The following is a 25,893-nucleotide window of genomic DNA, read 5'->3' on the forward strand; positions in this document are numbered from 1 at the left end:
ATTTGTTTTTTAATCATATTGGAAACAGAAGGAGAACTTACAAACAAAAATACAGTAATACTGGATTTATATCTACCTGTGCAGCAGTGTTTGCCCTTTATCTTCATGATGTCATCTGGCTTAGTGTTAAAATAGTGTCTTTTCATTCAGCCTGAGGACTCCCTGGAAGTCCTTCTTGAAATGGAAGAATATTGAACACATATACACACATTTTAAAACAATAAACACTGAGAATGGGTTAGCTATTATGACAGTCTTAAAAGGGGGAACACAAAAGAGTACTTGTATGCTTTATGTAAGGATCAAGAACACCGACACTGGTCAGTTGGAGACCATGTAATGACAATAATGTAATCTGATTAACACTTGGTCCTAATGTCTCACAGATCTGAGATCCAGTCTTACAAAGCCTACTTACTTCATTTCTCTGGGCTTTCATTTCCTGTGCTGCAAATTTGGAAAATTTTATCACCTTACAATCGACTTATCCTGACAATTAAACCAAATAAGCATTTCAGTGATTAGTTGTAGCCACTCATGATTGGCACCACTACACAGATGAAAGAGTTTGATAATGTCATGCAAATTCTTCACATAAGAAATAAATGAAGCCTGGTTGTATTAAGAAAATATTTGTGAGTATCTGCTGCTAAGAGAACCACACACAGAACATCATGGTAGAAAAACATGAAGATAAGAACACTTCTTAACGACAGGGACATGGCCAGACAGGCTCACAAGCTGCAGTGAACATCACAGGAGGACTTGGAATTTCACTGTAGCAACACTAATACACAGAATTCAGAGAGCAGGTAGGGAAAAACAAAATCAGGCATAGAAAAAGACTCGAGGAAACAGAAAAGGAGACTGGGAGAAGATTGGTATCAGTGATGAGATATCCAAATTAGAACTTTTAAGGACACCTATTTTACAGATCCCGTGAATGCCCATTACAATGGGATTGAATTAATGGCACCAAGGGCTGCCCCTGGCTCTGAATATTTTCTGAAGAGCACATTTCACATCATTGTTCCTCAGGCTGTAGATGAAGGGGTTCAGCATGGGGGTGACAACCGTGTACATCACAGAGGCAATGATGTCCTTGCCCATTGAGTCAGCTGATGAGGGGAAGTAGTAAACACCTGCAATTGTCCCATAGTATAAAAGCACTACAGAGAGGTGGGAGCCACAGGTAGACAAGGCTTTAGAAATTCTTTTGAGGGAGGGGACCTTCAGGATGATGATTGCCATGCGGATATATGAGCCTAGGATCCCACTCAATGGCAGTGGGAAGACCAGTCCTCCTGCAATGAGGATGAGCAGCTCATTGAGGGAGGTGTCGGAGCAGGAGGACTTGAGCACAACAGCAAGATCACAAAAGAAGTGGGGAATGATCGTCCCTGCACAGAAGGACAGCTGGTTCACAAGGAGGGTGTGCAGGAGAGCCTGGGCACAGGAGGAGAGCCAGCACCCAACCACAAGGAGGATACACACCTCGTCCCTCATGATGCTGGTGTAGTGGAGAGGGTGACAGATGGCCACATGCCTGTCATACGCCATCACAGCGAGGAGAAAGCTGTCAAGGCAACCAAACAATACAATGAAATACACCTGAGAAATGCACCCGGAATATGTGATAGATCGGCACTGACTCTGCATATTCATCAGCATCTTTGGGACAGTGATGGATGCAAAGGAGACGTCAGAGAGGGCCAGGTGGCTGAGGAAGAAGTACATGGGGGTGTGGAGGCGCGAGTCCAGCCTGACGAGCAGGACGATGAGCAGGTTCCCCAGCACCGTGGTCAGGTACATGCCCAGGAACAGGGCGAAGAACATGCCCTGCTGCTCCGGGGGGACGGGGAGCCCCAGGAGGAGGAACTCGGACACGCTGCTCTGGTTGCCAGGCCTCATGCTGGGCTGTTACCTGCTGGGGATAAGGGAGGAGAGGAATATCAGGTAAAACAATGGAGATACATTCCAAGTTACAACTTTTGTGAAATCAACAACTTTTAAACTACATTCCTCTTAATTTGTCCTGCCTGTGGGTGGTGCCTCATCATGTATCCCAGGCTGGCTCCAGGAATATATGTATACATGGGAATATTACATATGCCATATATATGGAACACACATATGTGTGATATGTTATATGTATACATATATATCACACGTATATATACAAATTGAACTACAGTGATAGATACATGTGTGTTTTGTCTATGTGACTCTCTATGTGCCGTTTTCTGTAAGTAAATATGATCAAATATTGGTTATTTCATGTAGCTCAACCTAATATATTAAACAATTAATATTTATCTCATAAATTACTGTGACAAAGGAGGCAACAATACACACTGGAAAAAACGCAGTCTCTTCATAAATGGTGTTGGAAAAACTGTACAACTATGTGCAAAAGAATAAAACTGGACCAGTACCATACACCATACACACAAAAATAAAGTGGAAATGTTTCAAGACTTTATGTAACATGTGAAACTAGAAAACTCTTAGTAGAAAACATAGACAGTAAACTCTTGGATATTGGCCATCTGGATATGTCTCCCAGACAAGGGAAACGAAAGAATAAACAAGTGGGACTTCATCTAACTAGCAAACTTCTGCACAGCATGGGGACTTTCTTTGCTTGCAATGGTAAGTGCACATGAAGGGTCAGGAACCTGAGGGCCTCAGTCACACGTAGGTGTGTGACAGTGACAGGAACTCCTCTTCAGGACAGAGTGCTGGGGCACTGGTTATCTTAGCTGGTGGGGGCCCACGGGAAGGGCACGTAGGACATACTGGAGATCATGGTTGCAAGACAGAATCCTTCAACCATGTGTGTGCATGCACACACACCACACACACACACACACATACACACACACATACGTTGCTGAGTTGAGGTTCCATTCACTTGTGTCCAGTTCCCTTCTAAGGTGAGAAACGCCAGTATGTGCCTCATTCCTGAACACTCATATGCATACACGTCATAAATGACACATGTACAATATGCAATAATGTGTCACCCACAAATACACTCGTAATGCACCAGTGACAGACAAGCACCACACATCAGCTAAGGCACACAACTCACACACCACAAATATATAATTCACCACTATACAGGCATGTCACCAAAAACACACAAGGCCACACACAATAGAAAAATCTCACAAGAAATCTGCTCCAACAACACCCATGCACATCCACTACACACTCACTACAAGCGGCGCACACACTCCCATCAATGACAGTCGATCTTTGGCCTCTTATGACCCACACTGTTCCAGGGGAGGCCATCAGTGGGGGGCAGTTAAGCCTCTTTGGTCGCAGGCACCATCATTAAACCATGGCCAGCATCCATATACATCGTGACAGACTCATGGTACAGACACACAGAGGCCAGCACACAGGACATGTCCTACCCTCACCCCCGATTTGTCCCCACACAGTCACACAGCACTAGCACCCGCTGCGAGCAGAGGTGTGAGCCCTCTGACCCTGTTCCTCAGCAGGTCGGAAGGCTTCTTCTGTCACAGAAGAGACAACAGTCTTACCCCCACTGCCGCTCAGCTGTGACCCATCCAGTGAGGAAATGTGCCTTTCCTGACAACAGGAAGCAAATATTGAGGCTCACAGGCATGAAGCAGTAGTCAATAGTCACATGCTGGGAGGCTGATCACTTGGTGTGCATGTGCTAAAGAGAGCTCAGATTGAATCTAACTCAGGAAAAGAATCACCTTGTAGTCAAATAGTAAACACACAGAAACACCCAGACATACATGCGTGCACATGCTACTGTTCAAACATACACAGTAATGCATGCACACACCCACACTCATACACACAGATATTCATATGCACACCCTCAAGCACAAACCCAGATCCACAGCGAAGTGTACACTTCCAGCGCCTCTGACCTGTTCCACTCATTTTTGCGTTTAGACACCTCTTCCAGACTGTCGCCCAAATCCTCATTTTCTCTTCACAGGAAAGCAGAAGCCATCGTGGGTTAATTGGCCAATTTCTAACCTCCAGTCTGGATGAGCGTATCCAGGGAGAACTGAAGTCACAAGAGATGGTGTCCTAATAGGGATGTTCCGAATCCATATTTCCTGGGCACAGTTCCAAACTCAAACTTTTCTTGGCTAGGGTCCTGCTGAGATTTGTATTTACATTTAATTTCTAAATGATTTCATGCTTAGAAAAGCTGTAAAGATGATAGTAGGAATTTCTGTACCACCCTCACTGACACTGCATGAAGGGTGACATTTTACTAATTTATATTTTGTATATATGGTAGAGGGTCGGGGTTAGAGATTGAGGCTGTAGACCTTTGGTAGGCATACCCCAGTGTGTATTATCAAAAGGCACATTTGGTTCAGTTGTCAGAAGCTCTCTCTTCACTCAGGAAGAGAATTTAAGAGAAAGTTTGTTATTAATACACAGAACTCCTGGGGAGAGCTGAGTGGGTGCAGGAGGTCGAGTAGGTTTGGTGAAGCAGAGGGAATGGTATTGGGAGTTTGTAGTGGTTAAGGGAGGTGCTGGGGAAATTTTGCTGGAGAAACACATCATGTACAGCGGCAACCGAGCATATTGCCTGTGTTCCTTATCCACATATAGGATAAAACACACAAAGGAGACAAATGCCCCTTGACTGGCCAGCAGAACACCTGAGGCCATGGGTTATCAGCAACAACACCTGCCACAGAGCCCTGCCTCTCACTCCAGGCTTTCAGGGCAGTGGCTGCTTGGATCACATGTTTGCATAATATTTTGCACGTTTCCTGACTGGCATCAGTGATTTCATTTTCTTGTGTCATGTTGTGGCCTCTGTGGTGGCACCGGGACCCCCAGTCAGTCAGCACAATAAGGGTGATGGAGCTTGAATTGAATGCAGGCTGGCTGGTGAGCATAAGGCTGATGAGCTTTAAGAAGCAACGTGAGTGCTGGTCACTATCACCACTGCCTAGAACTCCAGAAGGGATGAGGCGTGTTTTGTGAGGCGTGTTTTGTGAGGCCCCGTGTTGTACCTTGGGCAGTGTCAGGAATGGTGGGGTGGGCATGATGCCAGTGTAGACACCTGCCAAGTTCAAGGCATTCCTCAGAGGTATTTCAGTTTGGCCTCAATGACCCAGAAACTGTCCACATCACTACGGAATCCCCATGATGCCACCCCAGTGATCACACACCCAGTGCTGTGCCCTCGCACATGGGGGCTCAGTCTTGTTGCCAGGAGGACCATGGCGGGGGAGAGTGAGTGCTGTCTGCACACAGTCTGGGGCCGAAGGGCAGAGGCTCCTCCAGGACCTGATGTTTCACAAGCCTATTGAGGCAAAAGGAATGAAATGGAATATGGAGTGTGATCTTAGGAAGTTTGGGACTCGTGTATACAACATATGTATGTATTTATGACTTTAAGCATAGATTTTGTCTTAGTAGTCCGAATCATTGTGTACACAGAGACATGTGCTCTAAATCTTTATCTCTGGTATTTGAGAAGCAAGGACTTTTCAGAGTTCTTTACCAAGAAAAGTAAATCATGAATGAGAAATCATTGTGACCATTGGTAAGGACACATGGCTACACCACTGGCAATGGCCAACAGCTGAACACGTGAAATGGGGTCAGTTGTTGGCGAGGGCATCTTCTGATGTCAGCATATTTGCCTGGGTTTGGGCAACTGCACTGAGCCTTGGAAGTATCCTAGTTGAGGGATGAAAACGAGCTTCGTCCACCAGCCTCCATCAGGTTGCTGGTGGCACTCTGTTCAGAAAATATCTGAACTCATTTTGAAGTTCATTTCATTGAACCCAAAGGCTCCCAGGAATCCCAGGGATCAAGGAGAGGGGTGGCCTCCTGTGGCACTGTAACATTAGAAGTGATTTTTGGCCAAGGAGGTGGCCTCCTGCAGGGGGGATATGCCCGAGGCTCAGGTTTGCTCCTTCCTGTGGTTGCCGTCTCCATCTAACTGGGTGCACCCCACGTCTGTGCTGAGCTTGCCAGGTACTGTCTCCATGACCAGGACACAGAGGTCAAAGGTGTGCAGAGCATCGCTGGTTTAGATCTTTTGAGAAGCTCAGTTTCAATGAGATCCCAGTTTACAGCCAGCAATGGTTGCTCTAACGGTGTGTGGCATGGGGACGAAGTGGGAAATATTCTAAACGTGAACTCCACAGTTAACTCTTAGCCATTATAGGTCATCTTTAGACACTAAAGAACATACTAGGTCATGTCCTGAGCTTTAATTGTAAAGGGGTCTCCGGAGGCACTAAGGGAAGTGTCTGTATCATGACCATCTTTCATAACCCCAGTGCCTTCTACTATAATGGGCCCCATTCCAAGCTGGCTGATTGCTGGTGGTCATGTAAATAGGTCTCAGTACTAATTGTAAATGGAAAATATGCCACCTGCCAAAGCCTAAGTGATCTAACAGGTGTCAGCCTGCTTGAGAGCTGACAAAGATGAGAGTAGACTTTAAACTCTATCAGATATGCAGTGTCCCTCAGTGGATCAGATGGTGCTTAAGAATTTAACTGGAGTGGCAGGTCCTTGAGCCTTAGGTGGGGAGTAGGCCAGTCCCTTTGGGAAAGGCCATAGCAGGTGTTTGAGTAGCTTGTATGTGTCTAGTCAATCTCCTCCTAAGAGGATGTGATCCATGTATTGACACCCCTGGGTGCCTGGACACAGCTAGATCTGCTCAAGCCTTGCCAGCAGGAGGCGTGTTGTGGTGACTGGAGTGCAGAGGCTTCCCACAGGCACCCAAGTACAGGTGTATCATGTCTCTTCAAAAATGAATGTAATTGAAGCTGAGAGGCTGTTAAAGTTGGCTCTTAATATGTGTGGCCGTGTAAGAGGTGCAACTTTAACTGCCCAGGAATTGTCAGTGAGGACGGAATGGCCTTGGTCATTTCAACCCTGTTACGTAGAGGAGACTTAGTGGATGGGACCCCAGCATGAAGGTTATTGTATCCAACACAAGTGACCATTCGTACATCCAGGTTTCAGAACAGGGTAATTTGGGCTGTTAAGTCAAAAAACAACAGAAATAATTATCCCTTCTCTTAAAAGATCTTGGCTAATTTCTCTCAAGCCTGGAGAGTTTTGTTTCAGTTTATACGGAGCCATACTAACAACTTGAAGAGTTGCGGCAGGAAAATGGCATCCCATTTGGTGAAGGAAGCAGTTTTGGTCTATTTTTACTTAATTGCAGGGTGCACGTAGCCATCTAGAACATGCATCCCAGCGATGGAAATCAGAGAACGATGGGAACTATGACATCTGAAAAATTAGACAAGGTTATTCGGCCAGTGGTCAGGGTAAGGCAGGCTTGTTTTCCTTCCATCTGTGTGTAATAGCACCTGGAGACCATGGAGAGCTCCTTCCTGAAATTCAGTGGGCTCCTGAGATTGCTGTGGTTGATACTGGGATCAGTCAAGTCCATAAAATGTTGGTTACTGTGAGGTAATGAACGGGCCACTTGGGTGGCATAAGGGTGATGGTCCCTAGGTGGCACCCAGGACCAGGAGCATGCCATGTCCCTAATGAGGCTGTTAGATCAGGGAATGCACAGTGGGTTCTGCACCAGGAACGTGGTTTTAGAGGAGGAAGAGATTGGATGCACTGCATAGCTTGTCAGAAGCGCCTGAAGCTCCTTGGGTTTCCTACTGGGAATCATAACTAGGAAGCCAACACCAGCGTCACCAGAGGCAGGTCTTTTGATGAGGGTCCTGCAGTGGGTGAAGCTGGGCCTGGAAATTCAGGGATGGGGGTCTGAGTCCATAGTAGGCTCTGTGACTGTGGTTAGTTTGACCTGGGTGTCAGGTGCTCCTCAGAGCAGCGAATAATCTTAGGCCATCAAGTGACTCTCTAAGATTAGTCATGTAACTAATTAAAGGGGGCAGGGAAGCCTTAGAATTTGCTTGTGTTCCCTGAGGAATAGCTGCTGGCTGTAAGCATCAGCGGTCATCTCCTCAGGACTGGATAGAACTTCCTGTCCATTGGAGCGCTCAGCAGAGGGATGCACCCCGTGACCATATCAACGTTCCTTAATACTCGGTGTCCCTCTTCTGAAGTTGCCATTTGGTGAGGACATGTGCTTTAATGAGTGTGGCAAGTGGGTGGGCTGTTTTCCATGCCATGGACCCCAGTGCAGTGGAGGAAAGTCTGCGGATGGGCACGGGTGTGGGAGTGGGAGGTGCTCCCATTTCCAGAAGTCTATTGTTTCCTGCTGTTCCTTGAGAATCTGATGGGATCCCATATTGATTGTGGAAGGCCAGATATGCCCGCCAATTGTCACACCTTGTCAGGAGTTAATGATAACATGAGCCAGCACTGTGTATGCACAAAAGCCATTGAGCATCTTTTCCATATGCTAATTGCATGAAATAATTAATAAATTTATATTTCCAGTTGAGTGGTATCTTAGGCATCTGCTTTGGTTTCTTCCCCTTATTGTTGTGTGAGTGGTTAGAGGATATACATTCATGGGTCTTCTCTACCCAGAACCTGGTTGTTAGCTTCCTCCTCCAGGCAGGCCCCATCAGTACCGTCACACTTAGGGAACCACCACAGTAGGTACTTCATTGGCTTTAGGGGAACCCTTTTAATAATTGTCTGTGGCCCAGGACAGCTCAGGACCACGGTCCTTGTTGCAACAGAGGCACAGAAAGCAGGAGCAGCCGTGGCTTTTCAGGACCTGGTGAGCCTTCCTCTTGGCTCACAAGTCACACAGACGTTGCTGTTTCTCTCTTGCTCTGTCTTTCTCTCTCTCTCTCTCCCTTTCCCCTTCTTTCCCCTTTTGTCTCTCTTTTTCACAAACACTGGCTCATTCATGAACGTTTATCCAAAGGGCATGTAAGTAGATTTACTAGGGTTACTTTTTCCCCTTTCAAGAATCAAGTTATCTGAAATGCCGGGAGGGTTAATAAGTTTGTTTCCATTCTACTCTTCTTGGTTCATTTCTTCTTTGTTTGAAAAGTTGAAAGATAACATCATCCAAATTATCCAGACAGGTGTGCTCGTCTCCCAACTTTTCTACCCCATTTGTACCCACACTTGTAATAATCAAAGTCAGTGGTTTATTTTTAAATAAACTTTTTGTTTTCTATAATTTTTGTTTCAGAGAAAGATTATAAAAATAGTACAGAGACTTCCTATACCCTTCACAAGGTTTCTGCTATTGTTAATATCTTACATAACCTGGTCACTCAGCACAATCAAGACATTAGCACTGGTAGATTACCACTAAGTAAACTACAATCTTTCTTTGGATTTTTACTACTTTTCCCATTCATGTCCTTTTTGTGTTCTAGGATCCATTTCAGGAAAGACATTGCATTTAGACCCACTTTTATGTAGTCTTTTAATTTGAGGAGCTACGCATGTCAGTAAGAATCAGCTGATAGATAAGGTAGGATACAGCAGACCCAGGGAAGCTGTTTCTAAAGCCTTCTTTTCAAGAAATGAGGTAGCCTTCTCGAATGAATTGGCTGTGGAATCCATTTCAGATTCATTATTTTCTGGTACATTATTCTTGTTACCTTTACTCAAGTGAACAGGTACTAAGTGTATTATTTCCTCTGTATTTTATTTTATTTTATTGCAGTAATGTGTATATTACATGAAATTGATCATTTTAGCCATTTATAGTTCATTCATTTAGCCATCTAATTCAGTGGCATGATGTACATTCACCATGTTGTGCAACCACCACCAATATTCAGTTCCAGAATTTTGCATTCCTTCAAACAAAAACCACGTGCTCTTTAAGAAGTCATTCCCCATTCCTTCCTCCCCACAGTCCATGCCAACCAGTAGTCTTCTTTCTGCCTCTATGGATTTGCCTGTTCTGGCAAATTATTTCCTTTAGGCTTTAATTATTGCTTCCTCAGGTGGGGAAAGGCTTGTCTACAACGAATGAAAGTGGAAGCAGTCTGGCGTGTAGTAAGAGCAGGGGCTCCAGCGTCAGGTAACTCAGGGTCTGGATCCCAGCGGGGGTATTTAATCCTCATATTGTTGCCGGCTTGTCACTTAAATGCCTTGTGTGCCTGAGGCTATACAATAGGGCACAATATACTTTCCTTTCAATATTGTTGCATGGGTTAAATAAAAATACAAAGGACCAGCAAAATGATTGATTTAGCACAATGCTTAATCAATAATTAATTAATTACAATATCAGAATTAAATTAAGTTCCCTATACTCACCTAATGCTCTTAAACATTACTGTCAACTGACAGTACCAGCAACAGGAGCCCAACTGGAAATACAAAATGTCAGTCTGCCAACCAACCTGTCTATGGTTCTGATGGGAAGACCTATGGTAACCACTGCCTCTTTAATGAAGCAAAAACTTAAGAGGACGTTATGTTTCATTGTATCAGTAAGTGCTATTCTTATCCAGAGGGAGTAATAGAGCATAATTCTCTGTGTCTCTAGTTTTCTTTCAAATGTGCCTTTGGTGTTTGTCCAAAGGAAACATAACAGGATATTTAGCACTTGAATAGTAAACTCATTTTCTGAGAAAATGTGATACATTCAGCTTTTAAGTAGGAATAAATGTATTATTGAGTAATTCATCTGCCAGCATTTATTAAACACCCACTATGTGCCAGGAATTGCTCTAAACACAAGAGGTAAGGTAGTGAGCAGAGTGTATCGAATCTCCTGCCTGCTGCTTCCACTGAGCTGTCATTTTGCAGAAGACAGCCAACAACCAAAATATATCAAAGAATGAAGAGCATTATGAATCCCATGGATTACTTAGTGTTGACCACTAAAATATATTTTAAACTTGAATAACAATATTAAAGGTTGGATCTGATGAGCCATTCAAACAACTCTATATATAAATAATAAGATGATCAGAAGGCTTTTAAAAATTAGATCACATGGCAAAAAAAGAGATATCTCAGCTTTCAAAATTAATAAATGTCTATCTATGAAGATAGGAATAAAGTAAAAATTATACCTTTCTCATTTTTAATAGTTCCAAAAGTTATTGAGTGCTTGGTGCATCATTACTGCAGAAATAAATGTTAAGGTAAGTGTCCCCTATAGTCTAAAAGTTAGACTTGGAAGGGACACTGGACACCCATTCTCTCATTTTATAGATAAGGTGCAAGGGCAAGAAAGGTCTGTGTAATGTGCACGAATTCTCAGAGTAGTCAGGGTGACCCCGGTGTGCCAGAGCTGAGGCCTGCCTTTTCTCATGTGATTGTTAAATAATCACATTGTCTCTCTATGGTGGTGATACAGTTACTTGACCCTTGACTTTTCTTATTATCTTCTTTTCAGATTGAGTAATGGAAAACTGAATCTGAACCATAAAGGGAAATGCTAAGTATTTAGAGGAACCAAATTACTTGGAACCTCAAAATCTACTTTCAAGTCTTTTTATTTATTTATTTATTTATTTATTTATTTATTTATTTATTTATTTATTTATTAATAATTTTTACACAGTTATTTTTTTTTTGAGAGGGCATCTCTCATATTTATTGATCAAGTGGTTGTTAACAACAATAAAATTCTGTATAGGGGAGTCAATGCTCAATGCACAATCATCAATCCACCCCAAGTCTAATTCTCATCAGTCGCGGATCTTCTGAAGCACCACATACAAGTTCTTACATGGTGAACAAATTCTTACATAATGAATAAGTTCTTACATGGTGAACAGTGCAAGGGCAGTCATCACAGAAACTTTCGGTTTTGATCATGCATTATGAACTATAAACAATCAGGTCAAATATGAATATTCGTTTGATTTTTATACTTGATTTATATGTGAATCCCACATTTCTCCCTTATTATTATTATTGTTATTATTATTATTTTTAATAAAATTCTGAAGTGGTAGGTAGATGCAAGATAAAGGTAGAAAACATAGTTTAGTGCTGTAAGAGGGCAAATGTAGATGATCAGGTGTGTGCCTATGGACTAAGTATTAATCCAAGCTAGACAAGGGCAACAAAACATCCACTGATGCAGAAGATTTCTCTCAAAACAGGGTGGGTGAGGTTTTAAGCCTCACCTCTGTTGATCCCCAATTTCTCACCTGATGGCCCCCCTGCAACTGTGCCTGTCTTAGGTTGTTCCTCCCTTGAGGAATCTTACCCATCTCTGGCTAACCAGTCATCTTCCGGGGCCATACAGGGAAATGTAAAGTTGGTAAGTGAGAGAGAAGCAATATTGTTTGAAAAGGTTAGCTTTTTACTTCTTTTCAGATTTATGCCCTGTGGCTTCTATGCCTAGCATTTGTCTTGAGGTATCTTTACCACTTGGAAGAATTATGATACTTGGTAATTTCGATATGAGGCACGAATTCTACTTAAGGGTTGTAATTAGGAAGGAAGAAGAAAAGCTATAGAGGTAGCAGACGCAAGAAAACATGGGAAGATTGATTATTTCTTTGACATAACTTCTTGTAGAGTAACATAAGCATGTATAGGTTTTAAACTACTAATTAACTTACTTTCAAGTCTTTTTAACAATGGATTTCCCTGGGAGTTTCACCGAGGTCAGCATGAGTTCTGTAGATATGATGGACCCTGCATTATTTTCAAGTTTGTTCCACTGCTGATAAAATCAGTTCTAGACTTGCTTCTGATTTCTGGGAGATTTATTTTCTACATTTTTCCAAACCTTGTGTCTGTGATCCACCTGTGCCCAACATGCCAACATGGTTACTACTTCAGGACCTACAACAGCAATTTGTAAACCCTAATAGATGTATGAGTGTCAGGATTGCTTATCAAACATAAAGATTTCCCACTTTAGAAACATTTAAATTGTAGGTTTCTGATAGAGTTAAAGAAACTGCAGTTTAAACCACATTTCAGGTGTCTCTAATGAAGGTGGTCTCTGGACATTTGACATAAAACTGATTTATGATTTCTTAAGGATGTATTGATGGGCTTCAGAGGATCCGTGTGTTAAGCAGAAAGACAGGGATGAAAAGGATAGAGGGCCCCCCAAAGATGACTCAGGGCGTTGATCAAATAGAACCAGAAAGCCAGAAATGACTCAGAGTTAATCAGATGAAGCCACAGGGTCCAAGAATGACTCAGGAAATGTCCAGGGTCCCCCCAGATAAGAACCATGAGAGGCACAGGCAGAGCACAGCCCCTGTCCCCATTTCACCAATCAGAACAAGCCTAGAGAGCTGACAGCTGTCCATCAAGGACCTGCCAAAACTGCCTAAAAGAAGCCTCAGAATGAGCATCCATGCCTTCCTGTCTTATCTTAGGCAGACCTGCTCTGCTGCTCTGTGCTGAGTGCATTAAAACTGACGCTGCTTTCTTGACTTTGGTCTCTCGTCTCACTGTATCTGACTTCCGTGCAGCACCAAGCAGTCCTTTCCCTTCTAACACAGGGAACCAAATGCAAAATGAATTCTCCATGTACTTTTTTCTTAAGAGTGTCCAAAATTCTCATTAGATTCTTGAAGGGATACATAACCCTATATGAGCACAGATAGATTTAAAAACAACTAATGTACAAGATACTGAAATGTGGAAATTTAATGTATTTATCTGAGTTGTATTTTAAGTCTGTGTGGGTAGAATTGCAATATTTCCAGAATCTCCATGTGCAATATTTCCACATTCTCTCGCCTGCCCTTAGTGCATCTCCAAAACAATAGGTGTTTCCAAGGTGTGGAGAGAAGTAGTCCATCTCCACATCAATAAGTGATTACAAGGGGGAGCAAAGGCAGATCTGGACCGGAGAGGTTTGGTGGGGCCCCTTTGGCAGCCGGGTTGCAAGAGAGAGACATGGGCAAGCAGAAGTATATAACTGCTTGTAAGCAATAAATGGGTTTCTCCCACTTTATTTTTCCCATTGGCTGATTTTGGCTTTAAAGGTTATTTGCCCCAGGCTGGGAACATATTTTCCCATTGTAGATACAGTCTGGCAAAGTGTAAAACTCAGGTGGTTAGAAGGATTTCACCAGGACATTATCATATTGGTTAGCAACATGGGGCTCAGGAAAGCGAACAAGGCCCAACATGATGACAGGAGCAGAGCCCGTGAAAAGAATGGTTTAATGAAAATGACTTCAGAGAGGTGGAGCAAGAGCTGGAGGTCAGTGACAAATGCAAGTTCTTTTATATCCAAGGGAGCTCTATTTAGCAGTAGGCAAGTCAGACAGCAACTTACACTTGGACTGTATGGATCCAACACAACAAATGTAGCAGAAAAGCAGACCATGGAACAGGACACATGGTCCAGATAAAGTGCAGAGGCTGTAGGATCAGACAGGATAAGTGGTTACATCTAAGGAAAAGGAAACATAACAGCAGCCCCAAGTGTTATGGAGAGCTATGGTCTAGAAAAGCGAGAAGAAAAGATGCCGAATGCTATAGCTGAAGAAAACGTAGGTAGGTCCTTAAAAATGTGCATTGTGAAGGGCATTCAATCCTACATCTAACTAGCAATGAATGAAACTCAGAGATCAAATGTGGAATCCCTTCATACGTTTGGCTTGGAGAAGATGAAGATATGAAGATTCAGCTGGAAATTCAATCCCAAATTCAGTCAATAGACACTAGATAAACTATGCTCTGTGTTGGTCTAGTCCCAGTACCCCAACATGTTTCCTTATGATATGATTTAGTGGAAGATTAAACAGAGTTTAAATGAGCTCTGAGCAAAACGCCTCATATAGTAGGAAGTAAATAAGTATTTTGAAATTAATATATGTTCATAGGAAGAAAAGAATTTAATGCTGCAAAATACCTCACAACTTAATTAATTTCATTCAACGTATTAGCAAGCAAAACAATTTAGACTAAACATAGACCTCAGCCTTCAGAGGTCACAGATTCCACTGCAGAGACAGAATTTGTAACTTTTCCTTAAATACATGAGGATAAAAGATGAAGTTCTATGTTTAACCCAGAGGGGTTTTTTTGCATACACACAACAAAAATAGCTATTTCTGTATGTTTCGCACGGAAGGGCCTGCCGTACGGGGGCGTGGCCACGCAGCGGCCGTCCAGCTGGCGCGGTTCACGAGCCGGCGGCGCCGTCGGTAACAGCGGCTCCTGGACTCGTCGTGGCCGGCCGGGGACTCCAAGCCTCAGCAGCGAGGTAAGTGCCGCGGTCCGGCGGCCTTTTCGGGCCTCGGAACGGCCGCTCTGCGTCCCTCGGGCGGGCGCGCGGTCCGTCGCGGAGCGAGGCGGGGAGCGCGGCTGCGGGCGGGTGTCCCGGGGCGCGCAGGGCGGCGGCTGGAACGCCCCCCTCGGGCCACAGGCGGCCGCAGCGAGGGGCGTGGGTCTGGCCCCGCGGCCCCGTGGGTTTCTGTGTGTGGGGGGCTTTGGGGAGATGATTCAGTCTCCGTATCCGGTGCCCGTGTCTGTACCCGAAGCTCGTGGTGCTCTCCTCCCAAGGTCGTGAGAGCTGTGCTGCCTGGGGTCCGTGCAGCGCGCGGTGCGAACAGTTACTCAGCTGCCACCTCGCGTTACCTGCCTTTCCTGGCCGCCGGAGGGGAGGGCGGGATCGAGACCGTGGGGTATTGCCGACACACGGCTGCTCCTGCCCGGGACCGTATCATTTAGAACTGTGTGTGTTCGTTGCCGCATGTCCTCTCTCCATTCACACCGAAATTTTAAGAGAAAGCTGTTGATGCGTGCTGTATCCAGTTCTCTTTCTCTGGTAAACCCAGCCCTAAATCAGGCATTTGCTCTCATCACCTCCGCCCTAACGGGTCAGTATCGGTAGGCTACCCTTTCTGCGCCTGTCATCTTTCCAGTTTGCGCTTCACTTCAAGGGAGTCATAAGTCATCTGAAGACCTAAAGGAATCTGGGAGAGCAAGGGTCCAATCAGGATCTCCTAGCTACAGCAAAGGAAGTTTTTTGTTATCTTTATTCAGTGGGTATGAAGGTGTCTGCCCGTGAGAAAGTCACTGTTCATACGTTATGTAGTTGTGCCTGACACGCTTTCAGTAGTCAGGCAAGCCACACTCAGACAGGAAAGGAGAAGAAACACCCACCTATGATACAGGATAATGCTCAGAGGAAAATGAAGTGAGTGATATTTGTTCTTGTTTTTTAAGGATCTTACACAGGAATCGCAGTTGGTGATTAGGGAAGGGGAAGAGGGCATTCCGGGAAGAGGGCATTCCAGGCAGAGGGACTGGAATAAGCAGAGAGAAGAGGTGGCAGTAGGAAGCCTCTTGGAAGGTACAGGGATAGATAACTCTCCATTGATGGGAACTTGTGGGGTGAAGTAGGAAATACAACTGAAATGTTATTGCCTTGCTGCTAGGTTTTAAGCCTAGATTTCATTTTAAATATATTGAAAAGGAAAACTGTGAGGGCATTTAGTATATATTCATAAGCATACATTAAGCTTGTGCTGGTTCCAGAAAACATTTGGTGGGCTTTTACTGTTAGATTACCTCTGAGGTAGTCTGAGACCTTACCTGGAATGATATCCCTGGGAATTCATGGAAAATACTGGTGAGCTTCCCTTTCAATTCTGAAATTACTCCGAGAGTAGGAGTGATAGTCATTTACCGGTCTTCATTGAAGGCTCTTTCTTCTTGCACTTAGTTTCCAGGCCCCTTCAGAACAGTTAAAATTTTACCTTCAGGGAGTCTTGACTAATTCTCCTCAGTCTGGGCGAGGTGTCTGCTTTGTGTGCAGCCAGAGTGCTTTCTGCTTTGGAAGCACTTGTACCTGTTTCTCTGTTTTGTGTATATGTCTCTCCCCTACAACGTAGGTGCTCTATAAATGTTTCCTGGATGTCTGAATGAATTGTACACATCCTACATTAAAGTAAATTTTTTATGTTCTAGACTGTTTTATTGCAGAACTTAAACACAACATTTGGTACCAACAATTATCTTAATTGTAGGGTCATTTTGCATGTATATTTGACTAGTACATTTTGGTATTCTAAGTTTTAAGATAGATAAGAAAGCAAGATAATTCTCCAAAAATATTTTATTTGAGTTAGATTATCAAAGTTCTTGCCATGTTTTCCTTTTGAAGAGATGATTAAGTGTTTTATAGGACAAAATTACCACAGTTAATCTGAGTGGAAGTTGTAGGACATGGTTTTTCTTCGGTGTGAGGTGTGTTTTTTGTGAGGTGTTTTCATTTGCTTTATTTTGCCAATACTGCCAAATTCATGGAATCCATTTGATGCATCATTCTCAAAGCTCCAACCCCCTTCTTATCCAGTCATTCAGTAACAATACCCTATCTTTGACCTCTGATGATTATGTCAATTTGGGTTACACATTATTTAGGCTTTTTCGTATACTGTGTTTTTCCCTATGAAATTCCTATAGAAATAAAGGCCTCAGAGACCTTTGTTCTGAGGACGACACTGAGACAGGAATCACGATTCATCCTTTTACCTCTTACACTTTCTCTTAGCCGAGGCCCTCACTAAATTACATTCCTTTACCTAGATTTTTCCATATAATTTCTTCTGGATAGTTTATAGTCATAGTCCTAAGTTATCCAGAGGCTTTGAACTACCATACAGTTGCTGATTTTATTTTATCATGGAAGGATGCTTTATATACAATAAGGCTGTGTGCAGTGTGTGAAGAGTTTGAGAACAGAAGATTCATTACTCTTTAGAATACTTTCCTTCTGTAACTCTCAGTAGTTGCTTTAATTTAATTAATTAAAAAAGGAAATCCTATTTGATCTATATGTGGAAGTTGTTTTTTCTTATCCTTAAATTTCATCAGCAGTAAGAAATCAGGCTCAGTCATAGAGTTCATAGTTTTATAAGACCTTTATGGAAAGGTTTTTGTGTTGTTGCCTCATAGAAAGCTAAAATTCATAGCCTGTATGTTCCTTGATTTCATAAAATTAGTAGTGTATATATTTTTTGAATTCGTGGTAGTGGTTAGGGTAGTCTAGATGGGTTGCTGTGACTTCAACACTTTTTGTAATATTATTTGAAAATTGCAGTAAGTTTAAATGTAGAAACCAGAATAAAAAGAATATGAGGAAAACTGTTTCCTCTCGTTACGTGTCAGATTTCATTTCCTATTCATGGTTCTTTTACAGAGTTGGTCTTCCTTTCTAAGAGAGGCAAATAGAGCATTTTTAAAAATTGAAAGTTCATTTGTAATTTCTTAAGGAAGTGTTTATCATGTACATGGGAATATCAAAGAAGTGGTCACAGGACAGAAAACTCACAGTTTCAATGAAATTTGGAGAAAAACCTCCACTTACCTGTTTTACCCAGATGGATTTTTTTCCTTGGCTCATATACCACTATGTTTTGTTTTATTAAGGTAAAAACAATGTGGTTACTACTTTACCCATTTTATCAAGTCCCCACCCGTACCCCAATGCAGTCACTGTCCATCAGTGTAGATGCCACAGATTCACTGTTTGCCTTCTCCATTGGTCTATGGGTCTGTTCTTGTGCCAGTACCAAATTATCTTGATTACTATGGCATTGTAGTAGAGCTTGAAGTTGGGGAGCATAATCTCCGCAGCTTTATTCTTCCTTCTCCAGATTGCTTTGGCTATTCGGGGTCTTTTGTGGTTCCATATGAATTTTAGAATGATTTTCTCTAGTTGGTTGAAGAATGCTTTGGTATTTTGATAGGAATTGCATTGAATCTGTCGATTGCTTTAGGCAGGATGGTCATTTTGACAGTATTCTTCCTATCCATGAGAACGGGATGTGTTTCCATTTATTGGTGTCTTCTTTAATTTCTCTCTTGAGTGTCTTGTAGTTTTCAGAGTATAGGTCTTTCACTTCCTTGGTTAGGTTTATTCCTAGGTATTTTATTCTTTTTGATGCAACTGTGAATGGAATTGTTTTCCCGATTTTGCATTTGCTTAGTAATTAGCAGTTGTACTTTCTTTACTGTGGTTTTATTACCTCTGGTGACAGGTATTAAACCTTAGGTACACTTCCATCTTTAGCAGTCCCTCCAAAATACACTCTAGAGATGGTTTGTGGGAGGTAAATTCTCTCAGGTTTTGCTTATCTGGAAATTGTTTAATCCCTCCTTCAAATTTAAATGATAATCCTGCCAGATAAATTAATCTTGGTTCAAGGCCCTTCTGCTTCATTGCATTAAATAGATCATGCCACTCCCTTCTGGCCTCTAAGGCTTCTGCTGAGAAGTCTGATGATAGCCTGATGGGCTTTCCTTTGTATGTGGTCTTATTTCTCTCTCAGGCTGCTCTTAATAGTCTGTCCTTATCCTTGATCTTTGCCATTTTAATGACTATGTGTCTTGGTGCTGTCTTCCTTGGGTCCCTTGTGTTTGGAGATCTGTGCACCTCCATGGCCTGAGAGACTATAGCCTTCCCCAGATTGGGGAAGTTTTCAGCAATTACCTCCTCAAAAACACTTTCTCTCCCTTTCGCTCTCTCTTCTTCTTCTGGTACCCCTTCAATGCGAATATTGTTCCATTTGGATTGGTCACACAGTTCTCTCAATATTCTATCATTCTTAGAGATCCTTTTTTCTCTCTGTGCCTCAGCTTCTTTGTATTTCTCTTCTCTAATTTCTATTCCATTTATCATCTCTTTGACCATATCTAATCTGCTTTTAATGCCCTCCATTGTGCTGTTCAATGATTGGATCTCTGACTGTAATTCATTCCTGAGTTCTTGAATATATTTCAGTACCTCCATGAGCATGTTAATGATTTTTATTTTAAACTCCCTTTCAGAAAGATTCATAATGTCAGTGTCCTTTAAGTCTTTCTCAGGAATTGTATTCATAATTCTACTCTGAACCAGGTTCCTTTGGCATTTCATATTTGTATATGGCACTCTCTAGTGTCCAGAAGCTGTACTCTCTGGAGCTGCTCAGCACTGAAGTAATGTCAGGGGTCACAGGGGAATGGTGTTGGTGCCTGGAGGGAGGAAAGAGGTGTTTCTTGCTTCCCGGCCACTATGCCTGTCTCCACTGCCTGAACCAGTGGGCCGACCACACAGGTATAAACCTCTATGCTCTGCATTTGTAGTTGCTGTAGACAGATCTTCCCTCTGGCTGGCCTAACACCAGGGTAGGGTTTGCCAGTTTGCGAACCAGGTGGGTCTGGCTGGGAGAAGGGTGCAGTAGGCTGTGTATCATAGAGGGGGTCCTTGCAGCTGTGTAGGCAGCCAGGGAGCTGGAGCCCCTGAAGATCGTGAAAGCTCCCAACTTTCTGGGCAGAGTGCACCTGGACAATTTTGTCTACCCATGCTCTCTCCTGAGCAGTAAGCTCTGTGCAATAATTGCCCCTTTAGCAGCCCTCTTGCTAAGGGCTTCCTTGTTAGGACGTCTCTCAGCCTGCCCGCCTTGCTTTTGTTCCAGAGCAGCCAGATATGGGTCCCTGCTTTCCACAAGTGGCTGGAATCTCAGTCCCTCCAGGAATTCTGCCTGTCTTAGCTTTCCAATCCCCTAATGACGAGAGTGTCATGAAAGCACCATGCACTGTAGGTTTGTGCTCCCAGAGGGAGTTAGGTATTCAGCAGTCCCAGGCCTCCCTCCCTCCCTGCTCCATTTGTCTTCCTCCCTCCAGTGAGCTGGGGTGCGGAAAGGACTTGGGTCCCATCGGGCCATGGCTCTGGTATGTTACCCTGTTCCGTGAGGTCTGATGCCGTCCAGGTGTGTGCAGTCTGATGCCATCCTCTTTTCTGTTGCTCTCTCAGAATTAGTTGTATCAATGATATATTCGTATTATATGCAGTTTTAGGAGGGAGCCTCTGTCTCACCTCTCATGTGGCCACCTTTAATCTCCTCCACTTCCACTTTTCTGGGGCCTGAAAAAGTCTGCATACTCGCAGGAGGATGTCTTCCTGCCACAGTGTTTTTTGGTCTAGTGTTTAGTCTCTTCTTGATCCACCTCCAGCTCCAGCTCCAGCTCCACCTTGCCTCCTCCCCCAGATCTGCTGCCTCCTCCTCCTCGTCCTCTTGCTCCTCCTCCTCCACATCCGCGTCCTCCTCCACATTGTCCTCTTCCTCTTCTTCCACGTCCTCCTCCTCCTCCTCCACGTCCTCTTCTTCCTCTTCTTGCTCCTCCACATTCTCCTCCTGCACATCTGCCTCCTGTTTCTCTTCTTGCTCCTCCATATCCGCCTCCTCCTGGGAGCTGAAGCCCCTGTCCATGCTCACCACCTTCTCAGGCGTCTCGGCCCTGGAGCCCTCCTCCCGGGCGGGGGGCTCCCCGGCACTACCAGCCTGCTCCATCCCCTGCGGGGCTTTGCTCTCCAGGCTGGACTCACTGTCAGGCAGGCGATCCTGTGCACACAAGGGGCTGGATGTTTTAGGGGCCTCTTCAGGCAAAGCAAATTCTTCTCCTCTGGTCTTCTTTGAGGTGGGCTCCAAGACTTCCACCCTATCCCATGAGACAGCCACACCTCTTTTCATCTTTTCACGCTGGTCGACACATGCTGTTCCCAGGTGTGGTGGAAAGGAGTCTTGGGTAGAGAGGGAGGAAGCTTCCCATTCCTCCAAGACCTGAGGTTTCGTCATCTTATGAGGCCCAATACTAACAGTATCCAGAGGTAACTGAGGGATTCCTGGGAAAAGAAATTTCAGACATGAGAAAACTAGAATAAGTGTGTGATGTCTGTAGGAATTGAGATGATCATGAGACTATTCCTATGTGGGCACATGTCCTGGAAGTACATACATATGTGAAATCACAGAATGCCACGAGACGAACATTTTATCTGAGGTATGTGTGTGGTGTGATTATGTGGGATTGAGGGTGTAGAGGTCTGTGTATGTTCTGGGACCCACCTGGTGAGAGTTTCTGACATTGGTATGGGGGTGGTGAATGATGGTGTACATGTGTGTGTGGTACGACAATACACATGAACAGGGTTGGTACATGTTCTTATTGTGAAACAGTTAAAGATGGAGCATGTTGCGGGAAGTGTGCTTGAGCTTCCCAGAAGCGCAGCTCCCTGAAGGACTTAAGGCTTTCGGCTGAAAGTTTTGTGGGTGAAATGGTAAGTGGAACAGAAAGACTGTATATGAAAGTGCATTCATTTCAGGGCATCTGAGTTTTTGAGTGCTTAGGCTACCTCTAATGAGGGAGGTAAAACAAGTTACCTGTGTGAACGGGTGTATATTATTTATGGGTTAGTGTGTAGACAGCTGAGTCTGAGAATGATTGCGTGAGGAGGGAAGGTGGAAGTGTGTATCTGTGTAACGCTCGTAGAGAATGGGAAGGATGCGTCTGGAATGAAGGCATGTGTATATAAGAGAAAAAGTGAAAGGAAGGAATAATGGGGCTGCATCTGGTATGAAGGAGTATAGGGTGTGTGTGTATGTGTGTGTGTGTGAGTGAGTTTGTGCTGATCTGAGGAAAGAGGTTGTAATTGAATTCCCACACTATTATCAGCACAGCCCACTACCTCACTCAGTCCCAGTGTTCACATGGGGAACCCTCCTATCCTTGAAAGCACACCCCCTATTTGTCCCTCTGCAGAGGCTTCAGTCTTAGTTCCTCTGCCCTGAAGCCCTTTCCTGATTTTGAAGGGAAAGTGAAATAAGTAGGGATTGGGCTGAGCAGCCCAGCTATTCATCCTGCCTACCCTTTGTGATCTGATCTCCCTTACCATCCTTAGCAGCAGCGCGAAGCTTTCCTGGAGAGGACACGCAGGAGAAACACGCAGAGGCCGAGGACTCTTCTCCTGGCGTCTGATTGCTGTCTCTGACCACCACATGTGCCTCAGGCTCAGGAGAGTCCTCTGGGGTCTTCTCGAATTCAGAGGAATTAATACAAAAAAATAGATGTGGCATTTTCTGGGATCTGTATCCATTTAAAAAAAGACATGTTGAGTGGACAGTCATGTTAGGCATTGAACCCCCCCTCCCGTGAAATTAAGCATTTGAAAATTCACTTGCTCCAAAATGTAAGGAAACAACAATTATGAAAATTGTGTGTAGTAGATGTCAGTGATATTGGATATCTTGTATGTGGTATTTCTAAAGATGTATACAGAATATCAAAAACTAGTGACTAAAATTAGATATTAGCTCCTTTTACCTCATGAGAAATTATATAATTATAGGACATGGGGGTACAAGGTTTAAAAGAATTCTGCATGTCTACCTGCCTGCCTATATATATTAGTATCTATATTGATGTAGATACATAGAAAGATAGAGATATCTATATAAATATAGAGAGGTGTAGAGATACAGCATTTTCGCAGCAAATTCCTGGGCAGTAGCCATGGTGCTGGAGATGTTCAAAGGAAGACTTTACAGACCTGCCCCGGACTCCTCTTCTGGGAATGTATTTCTGTATTTCTCCAAGACTCAACCTCCCTATTCAGATCTTTTGAAAACCTCTTTCAAAGGAGGCAGAGACACCCACATGATACATTTCTGCCCATGGACTGGAAACAGATACCCTGGGCGCATGCATGAGCCGCTAGTGACTGTAAGGAAGAAAAGCCTTTCTCCCAACCTGCGCTTTTCCTGGGCTTATCTTCATTTCACTGGTTCCAGAGAGGGACTTGGCCCTGGGCCTGGAATGCCCTTCCTCCAGGAGCTACAGTAGTTCTGACTGTGTGACTAAGTTTTCTGCAGTGGGAAATGAGTGACGAGGACACGTGCCCCAAGCAGGCATAGGCATGAAGTCCTCCTCTGTGCCCTGCCGTGTTATTCCCTTTTCTAGCTAACTGGGATGTTGATAGCCTGGGGTCTGTTTGAAAGCTGAGTGTTAATGATACAAAGTTTCTATCAGCAGGGAGACTTGCCCTATTCCTTCACATACACTAATTGTTATATAAGAGATACATTCCTTCGTGTATTAGTTACTAAGGCCTAATCTACTCCAACTAATGAATCTACTCTGTTAGTGATATAATGAGTTTTGGGAAGCAAATAATTGGACCTGTTACATATTAAGCAAGCCATTAACTTAGAAACTACTGTGTGTCTTCCCTTGGCTTATTTATGCTATATAAGCCAAGGGAAGACAGAGAGTCACCTCACAGTCAGCACAACTATTTCAGTTTCCCGTTTTTCCAGAAAGAACCAAACTTTCTTGATTCAACTATCGTGCTTAAATGGTATTGGGGTGTGTGTGTGTGTGTGTGTATCGTGTTGGTGTTTTTATTTCATAAAGGAGCCTCACATTTACATGTCTATACTCTTGAGATAGTGAAAGAAAGGTCTCAATGTCTAAGACAGTCTAAGAAATCAATTCATTTTCTGTATGACTTTACACTCTCATCCCTGCACCTGCAATTTTAGGTAGTCAAACTTTTTTCCTAATTTTTCATTTACCTCTTTGAGTCACACTTTCTTCATTAACTGGAAAAAGTATTATTGGAAAACTTGTAACATTGTAAAAAAGGAAATAAAGGGAAATACATTCTATAAGAAATTTTATACCAATCAGTCACTCCATCTGTGGTGCAGGAACCCAGAGCGGCATGATGTGGGGAGCACAGGTCCTGAGCCACAGAGACAAGGACCTGGTCATGGGAACCTCCTCTTGGCCCTCAGGTGATCTGGTCCCTGAGAATGAGCGGCGCACCCACACCTTCTCCTCCCTCCCACCTTCCTGCCCTTTCTCTCCCATAAGTAGGAATCCTCGCTCCTTTTTTCTATAGAAGACGATTTCTAGCTCCCCAGTGCTCAGAGAATATGGCTGACACAAACCTCCTGACATCCTGGCTGCTTTGGGGGCACATGTGGTTTCAAGGTGTTTTCTTTTTTGTTTGCGCTTCATGGCTCAGCACCTCAGAGACTGACCGAAATGAGGTGCCTTCCTCCCTGGAACTCTGCTGCCAGAGGTTCAAGTGGTGACAGCCAAGAATCAAGTCAGTATGTCCAAGAACAACAAGCGACTGGAGAGGCTCTCTCCTCACTCAGTCACTCACTGGCTTGGCCGGTGCTTAAGCACACCAGTAGGGCCATTATGATCTAAGTGAGACAGGGTTCTGTAGCATTCTGACACGTGCATCAGAGCAGACCACTGATGGGGGGGGGCCCTTTTACCCAACAAACTCTACCATCAACTTGAATTTTTATCTTGCTCTTCATATGAAAACTTGAGAACCAATGATGTGGATTAAACAAAAGACAATTACTGTATGTATCTAAGGGAACCACATTACTATGTCTCCCCAAGGGTGTGGATAAGGCACCACCTGAGAGAAACAGGCCTTGACCCATGCCTCACATTATTTATAATATAGCATCGGCTTCTGCTATAACACTGATTTTGAAAATGTTTATGAAGATTTAATAGTAATAGCATGGAAAATATCATATTATATGATTATGTGAAAATCAGCATCTTAACAATATAAAATAAATATATAGAGAAAAGGACCATAAAAATTTGTGTATTCAGAGTAGTTTCTTTTTTAAAAAGGGTTTAAATTTTTTCTTTATAGTTTAGACATTTATTGTAATGACATGAGTGGTTTTTCGGTTGGAGGAGAAATAACCCAGGGTTTAAAAAGTGAAGAATAAAATGGTCACAAGTAGCAAATAAAAAAAAAAACAAATAATCTTCCAGAGTCAAGATCTAATTCCAGATGTTTCATGCTGCACAAATATCTTACTCTTTCTGAGCCTAGGTTTCTTTTCTAGAATATTTTCTCCTTTTCAGGCCACACACACATTCTGTCATGTCATATTCTTGTTGCAGAAAATACTGAAAAAAAAAAAAGCCTGGACTGGATCACCGATGGAAAAAACCAAGCGGCACTCGGAGGTCTTGTAGTGTTGAGGCTTTATTTCACACTGGCGGGCTCAGAGGGGAGTAATCTCCCAAAAGTCTGAGCCCCAAACAAAGGAAAAGGGAGCAATTTATACCTTTCTGCTTCCTTATCTGTAACATTCCTTCGTGCACAGCAAGCGAGCAGGCAAGAGGGAGGGAGTTTAGGGAGTGAACCTTGGGACCCGGTGCTGGGCACCACGGGGAAACCAA

At 43.5% G+C, this 25,893-nt stretch overlaps 1 protein-coding gene across 1 annotated transcript; it reads right to left on the reverse strand.

Moving 5' to 3' along the window:
* Positions 1-966: 966 nt before the first annotated feature.
* On the reverse strand, positions 967-1,911 carry LOC140848083 (olfactory receptor 1J4-like). Its single transcript, XM_073230368.1, has one exon. The coding sequence runs from the start codon at positions 1,909-1,911 to the stop codon at positions 967-969; it is 945 nt and encodes a 314-aa protein (XP_073086469.1).
* Positions 1,912-25,893: the final 23,982 nt, after the last annotated feature.

This window comes from Manis javanica, chromosome 2, assembly GCF_040802235.1.
Source record: "Manis javanica isolate MJ-LG chromosome 2, MJ_LKY, whole genome shotgun sequence".
NCBI lineage: Eukaryota > Metazoa > Chordata > Mammalia > Pholidota > Manidae > Manis > Manis javanica.

What these genes read in the sequence shown, in the direction of transcription:
- LOC140848083 (XM_073230368.1), bottom strand. Translation starts at nt 1,911, where the DNA reads ATGAGGCCTGGCAACCAGAGCAGCGTGTCCGAGTTCCTCCTCCTGGGG.